The sequence below is a fragment of the Arachis ipaensis genome, chromosome B09 (assembly GCF_000816755.2).
Source record: "Arachis ipaensis cultivar K30076 chromosome B09, Araip1.1, whole genome shotgun sequence".
Taxonomy (NCBI): Eukaryota; Viridiplantae; Streptophyta; class Magnoliopsida; order Fabales; family Fabaceae; genus Arachis; species Arachis ipaensis.
In genome coordinates this window covers 14,544,786-14,551,918 of record NC_029793.2, presented here as the reverse complement: position 1 = coordinate 14,551,918, position 7,133 = coordinate 14,544,786, and the positions used below count along the sequence as shown (strand labels likewise).

The window sequence follows — 7,133 nt, the reverse complement described above, 5'->3', positions numbered from 1 at the left end:
AGTGGTTTCACTTACCATTTCTGGTCCTATCAAGCTCTTTTCTCCTGCTTCGTACCAACATAATGGAGACTGGCATTTTCTTCCATACAAAGCCTCATATGGAGCCATTCCAATACTTGCATGATAGCTATTGTTATAAGCAAATTCTACCAGAGGCATATATCGATCCCAGTTCGCCGGTTGATCCAAAACACAAGCTCTTAACATGTCTTCCAAGGTTTGGATTGTTCTTTCTGATTGGCCATCCGTCTGAGGATGATAGGCAGTGCTTAAGCTCAATTGAGTGCCAAAAGCTCGCTGAAATGCACCCCAGAACCGTGATGTAAAGCGAGGATCTCTATCCGATACAATGGTGGAAGGTACGCCATGTAACCTCACAATCTCCTTTATATATAAGCGCGCCAACTCCTCCATAGAACAACTTATCCGAATAGGCAGAAAATGAGCTGATTTGGTCAACCGGTCTATAACCACCCAAATAGCATCACAACCGGTCCGAGTCCTTGGTAAGCCCAAAACAAAATCCATAGCAATGCTCTCCCATTTCCACTGTGGAATCTCCAAAGGTTGAAGGGTTCCTGCTGGCTTTTGGTGTTCGATCTTAACTTTCTGACAAGTTAGGCATTTAGAAACATGTAACGCCACATCAATTTTCATTCCTGGCCACCAGAACATCATCTTTAAGTCTTGGTACATCTTAGTGCTTCCAGGATGAATGGAGAACCCGCTCTTATGAGCTTCCTCCAATATGTTATGTCGCAAATCCCCAACATCTGGCACAATTATCCGGCCCTTGAACCTCCACAATCCATCTCTATCTTCTAACACTCTCCATTGCTTGCCTTTCTCAATCGCCGGCAAAATCTTATACAATTCTTGGTCGTTCTGATGAGCCTTTATCAGTTCAGCCTTGAAGTCGCTTGAGATCTGTAATTGGCTTAAGCATAAAGTCCCAAACTCTTCTCTGATTCCCAATTTCAATCCTTCGAAGGCTCTCAACAACTCTTCCTCTCTCAGCATCATCCAAGCAGCACATAGGGATTTTCTACTCAAAGCATCCGCCACTACATTCGCCTTTTCCGAATGATAGTTTAGCTCGAAGTCATAATCCTTCAGAAGTTCCATCCACCTCCTCTGACGCATATTCAATTCTTTTTGTTCAAACAGGTACTTCAGACTCTTATGGTCCGAGAAGACTTGAAATTTTACTCCATAGAGATAATGCCTCCAAATCTTCAAGGCAAAGACAACGGCTGCAAGTTCCAAATCATGAGTCGGATAGTTTCTTTCATGAGGTCTTAACTAACGTGAGGCATAAGCTACAACCTTATGATGCTGCATCAACACGCATCCTAAACCTTTCAAGGACGCATCACAGTACACCTCAAATGGTTCTCTCGGCTCAGGCAACACTAATACAGGGGCGGTAGTCAATATCTGCTTTAAGGCAAGGAAACTCTCCTCACACTCGAGAGTCCACACAAAAGGAACATCCTTCCTGGTCAGCTTCGTTAAGGGTAAAGCGAGTTGTGAAAACCCTTTAATGAACCTTCGATAATAACCCGCCAAGCCTAAGAAACTCCTGATTTCCGTCACTAAAGTTGGCCGCTCCCAATTCATCACCGCCTCAACCTTAGCAGGATCCACTGCTATTCCTTGCTTACTCACCACATGACCAAGAAATTTCACCTCAGACTTCCAGAACTCACACTTGGATAGCTTGGCACTGTAACTTTATTTAGCTACCTATAGTCAACACATAAGCGCATGGTTCCATCTTTCTTCTTCACCAATAATACTGGCGCACCCCACGGAGATACACTTGGTCGGATAAAATTCTTACCCAACAGATCCTCCAGTTGAGACTTCAATTCGGCCATTTCCATAGGCGACATCCTGTAAGGAGCACTCGAGATTGGTCCAGCCCCAGGTACTAAATCAATAGCAAACTCAACTTCCCGTTTCGGTGGAAATTCATCAATATCATCAGGGAACACCTCCGAAAACTCACACACAACTGGGATTTGTTCCAAATCTTGATCATCACCCGAAACACCCGCAGCTAGCAACAATATCCCCTGACATTCAGCCCCAGAATAGTTCACCATCATGGAATTCAAGTAGTAGTTATTCACTCCAACCGGCCCTTCAGTGTCTTCAGGCATGAAATACACTATTTTCGCCGAGCAATCTAATAGAACGCGGTTCTTGGATAACCAGTCCAATCCCAGAATGAGATCAAGACCAGTCATCATCAAACAAATTAAGTTATGCACGAAATCACGCCCTTGTACTCGAAAAGGAACTTGGGGGCACCCTAATCTAGTCACCATAGCCTCGTGGGTAGCATTATATACCTTTAAATCATACCCCAGTACTACTATTTTCAATCCTAGCTCATCAGCCTTCTCAAATGCAATAAAAGTATGTGAAGCTCCAGAATCAAACAAAGCATTCAAAGTTTTACCCGCCATCTCACATTTACCTCGGATCAATGCCTCTGACCCCTCAGCGCCTATAGAGGAAGTAGTGTATACCCTTCCTGGTTGCTGCACCCTGCCTGTCTCATATCTCTTCTTTTCTGGGCAACTACTAGCCAAGTGTCCCGGCTGCCCACAGGAGTAACAGACTCCAGTCCCAAACCTACATTGTCCTGAATGATACTTTCCACATCTGTGGCAACTCATATCCTGCTGTGGCTGCTTACCCTGTCTCCTTCCCTGATTAGCATTGGTATTCGGCCTCCTGGAGTTGCCTTGCCCCTGATTATTCTGAGGAACAAAGCTACCACGCTTGAACTGTCTGCCTCTGGGTGCAAAATTTCTCCTTGTGGTCCTCTGGAATGGCATCCTCAGACCCCCTTTTTCTGCTGCAGCCCTTCTAACACAATCCTCTACCACCCTGCTCCTATTTACCAACTCAGAAAACACCCGAATCTGCATAGGCGCCACAAAGCTCTGAATGTCACTCCTAAGGCCTCCTTCATACTTTATGCATTTCCACTCAGCAAAGTCCTCAGGAGCTCCCTGACAGATGCGTGAGAAGCGGCACAATTCCTCAAATTTACTAGTGTACTCAGTGATAGTCATCTGTCCCTGTTTAAGCTGAAGCAGTTCAAGTTCTCTGGCATTTCTAACTGAAGTGGGGAAATATTTTTTATAGAATTCATCTCGGAACAACTCTCAAGATATCACAATCCCATCAGGCTGCAGAATGCGCCTCATGCCCTGCCACCAGTGCTGAGCTTCACCATGCAACTGGTAGGTCCCAAACTCAACCCACTGTTCATCAGGAACCTGCTGAGCCTGTAACGCCCGCTCAATGGCCTGTATCCAGTTATCGGCATCGGTAGGATTCGAGGTCCCTCTGAAAGTTGGAGGGTGAACCTTCAGGAAGGAATGCAGTGACATTGGACCATTCTCGTCATTGTTACCATTGTTTCCATTATTAATTTGGTTTCCCAGGGCTTCAGCTGTCGCTTGCATTGCTGCTGCCATATTGCCTAATGCAGCCATGAAGTCTATGGGATTAGGAGTGTTTCCTGATGCCTCAGGCATGGCATTGCCTATTCGGCCTCTACCACGCCCGCGTCCACGTCCGCGTCCGCGAGTAGACATCTGGTCCCTATACACACCAAACAGGTGATATCAAGTTGATCAGTCTCAATATCACAAGTTCAGTGCTTTAAGTCCCAAATGCATGCTCAGGAACGTTTATGCCACATATATCAGTTAGATATCCTAATATCACATAAACACATACACAGAGAATGCACAAAAGCATAATCAGTCCGTCCTCAGGCTCTATAGGAACGAACTGCTCTGATACCATAATGTAACACCCTACTACACAGTGTTTTACGCTTAAGTCGTAGAACAGAGGTAGTGTGGTATAACAGACCTCTAAACAGTAAAGATATACATATAATACTGAAAGAAATAATATACTAGGAGCCTTGAAACAAAACGGGTAAACAAAATCGCAAAATAAAAAGCGCAACGCTCAAGGAATAGGATTACTTGCATGCTAAGAGACCTAATAGGAACATGATAAAGATAAGCGGAAGGATAAAGGAAAGCCAAGGTAACAGCATAACTAGCCCCTGACTCAGCCTGCGAAGCTAAGGCTGGCCGGAGGATATATATATACATATAAACATACTTAAGTATCCCCAAAATACACCAAAACATCAAAGTAAACTCCTATCTCTCCCTAATCCTCTAAGAGGAGCAGCATACACAAGTTACTTGGAGAGTAAGCTAAACAAATATATACATATATACAACCAAAAACCAAAATACACCCAAAGACTACTTCGCTTCCCAAGATCCAGACGTCTAGCGAGGAGCCTCTCGACCTGCATCTGAAAAACAACAATACAATATGGAATGAGAACTGGAGGTTCTCAGCATGGTAAAAGTGCCACGCGCATAAGAAATACGGTCCTGAGAATGCCATAGGTAATCCTAGAACTCCGTTATTCAATTATCCAACTTAAGTACTAAACAGAAGCCATAAACAGGGGTAGGTATTCTAAATCTGCCTAACTTACTCAAGTTCAAGCTTAACCTAACACCAAACCATTTCCTCCGTTTCCTCCATCCTTTCATCATTCAGAACGTAACAGAAACAAGCAACCAAACAAGTTCACGCACAAGTAATGATCAAATAGTACAAATAGCAAGTATAACAAATAGCAGGTAATATATATCAATTAGGCATACCCAAAAAAATGCATAGCAATCAATACAAACAAATGCATATGATGCATGCCTGTCCTTTGGCTGATGGGGCCCATCTGTCGGTTATCCAGCCAACCTGACAAGTCCGAAAACCTTAGACTGTCCCCCGTCGCGCATCCCCAAGAGTCTATGCATAGAGTTCACATTCATATTTCATAAAATCACTCAATGGGGGCTATCCATACCCGGGAATTTATACGTGCCCGGTCACCCTTACGACGTAGGGTCAACAGAGTATCGAGATTCAACCTGGAACACGTGATGGCGATCCACGGCTCTTACCCAGGGAACTCGTATCTCAGATAGCATTATTCATAAGCCATTTCATAGTCATAATCATTATTTAATCATTCATCAAGCCATGGCATATTAACTCCTTTTATTAACAACCTCCCTTTCACATTTCTTCATCGTCATTCCCTTATAATTCATCTTGATTACCCTTTCCGGGTCCTGACCAAACTTTTTATCAAACTCTTCTCATCCTTCTTAATATTGAATAATATTAAAATCAACCCAACTCTAACATTAAATCAATCACATCACATGAGGATTGAACTTTAACTTCTCGAACTCATGACTATCACTAAGACATCAATGCAACCCAATTTATATTTAATTCTAAGAGTTACAAGCATTGGAAGTTGATGCATAGCTTGCTGAAATCTGTTTCTTTTCAGTTTTGACCACCAATATTCAAAAATTCACAGCTCCCAATCCTCAACTCTTAAAATTCTGAAATTTTATAGAAATAAAGAAAGTTAGTCAAATTTTATAACAAAATTGGTTTCGCTCCAAAACTCAACTCGTAAAAGTCGCAGCAAGACAAACAAGTTGCTACTCTGTTTGATCTTTTCTGCTGCTGGACAGATTTAACAACCTAACTTTAAAAATTTGCCATAAATTGTATATTTAACAAAAAGGTCCCAAATTTTTCAGTTTAGTTCCTTATATTCCCAAGTTTATCCCAAACTTGGTCTCATGCAATTCCGATCATTACATAATTAGTTACAGCATATACAATACCACCACAACACAACTCTACATCCTTATTAACAAACACCAATTCTAATCCATCATAAATAAATATAAGAGCACACCATTAATAACTTTCACCCCTCATAATTCTAATATATAAATTCACTAGCAAATATATTCTAACAACATTACAAGGCTAATCATTAAATACAACAAACAATCTAACTTATTCTATGGTTCCTCTAACCTAAGTTTTCACAACACCGTAAATATTAAACGTGCGAAACTTAAACCATACCTTGGCCGATCACTTAATTCACCCAAGGCAGCTTCTCAACATAAAATCACAGCCCCTCCAAGCTCAATCAAACAGCCCCAAAGCAAGCCTTGTCACCAACAAAGCTCCAAGTAATCCAAATTCAAGTTCAATGCATAAACACCCTCTTAAACTACACCTAATACACATATATATGTTCCAATTCAGTTTTCTATTACCAAAAACAAGATTGGGCTAGGGTTAAGGTGTTCTTACCATACCCATATGCTCAATAGCTTGAGCCCACAAGTTCCGGAAGCTAACTTGAACCTGGAACACAAAAATTGGACAAGATTCACTATATGTTTTCAAGTTTACCAAAGAAAGAGGGATAGAGATTCTGAACTCAATAGAAGGCTTACCAGAGAAATTGTTTGGATAGAAAGGTAGAGCTCGACGCGCTGAGCGCGTGGCCGCGAACAGTGCGGCAATCGGAGCCCGGATGAGGAAGTTATGGTAGTTGGAAGGAATGGTGAGGGTTAGGTTTCTTCTCTTCTCCCCCTTGCTGTGTTTTTCGTTGCTGTGGTGAAATGGAGAAGATGAAGCTGCTGCTTCATTTATGTTAGGGGCCCGGTTGAACCCATGGGTCCGGTTTGGGCCCCGGTTCAACCGGTTCGGCCCTTCCGATCCGATTTTGGGCCAAATTATCGAAATTGGTATCAAAATTCTCGTTTCGATGAGCTCTATCCTATTTTGATATTAGTTTTGTATTTTTAACTTTCCTGTCGCCATCCTTCGTCCCCTGGTGTCGCCATCCTCAGCCCCAGTAACCCTCCAATCTCCACCGTCGCCTGGTTCCTACCCAGTAGCCCTCCATCTCCATCGTCTTCATCTTCTCAACACCAGCAAGCAGTAGCCCTCTCATCGCGCGGTCCTCAACAGTCAACACCGGTAGCCCTCCATCGACCCCAGGTGAGTGACTCGTCCTCTGCTCATCTTCTTTGTTCTTCGCCTCTGCTCATCTTCTTTAGTATAAGAAACATGCATGAAATTGATACTCTGTGAACTGAACTTAGATTTCTGTTTAATTTTCTGTGAACTTCATATGTGAACTGTTCAATTTCTGTGAACTTGCTCTGTGAACTTCCTCTGCTCAG

General features: G+C 42.7%; 1 protein-coding gene across 1 annotated transcript; it reads right to left on the bottom strand.

Moving 5' to 3' along the window:
• On the bottom strand, window positions 1,743-6,656 carry LOC107618609. The gene is made up of 4 exons (XM_021111762.1): window positions 6,399-6,656; window positions 6,253-6,306; window positions 6,019-6,175; window positions 1,743-3,624 (listed from the first exon to the last, which is right to left on the bottom strand). Exon 4 carries the CDS (start codon window positions 3,087-3,089, stop codon window positions 1,743-1,745), a length of 1,347 nt encoding a protein of 448 aa, XP_020967421.1. The 5' UTR covers window positions 3,090-3,624; window positions 6,019-6,175; window positions 6,253-6,306; window positions 6,399-6,656.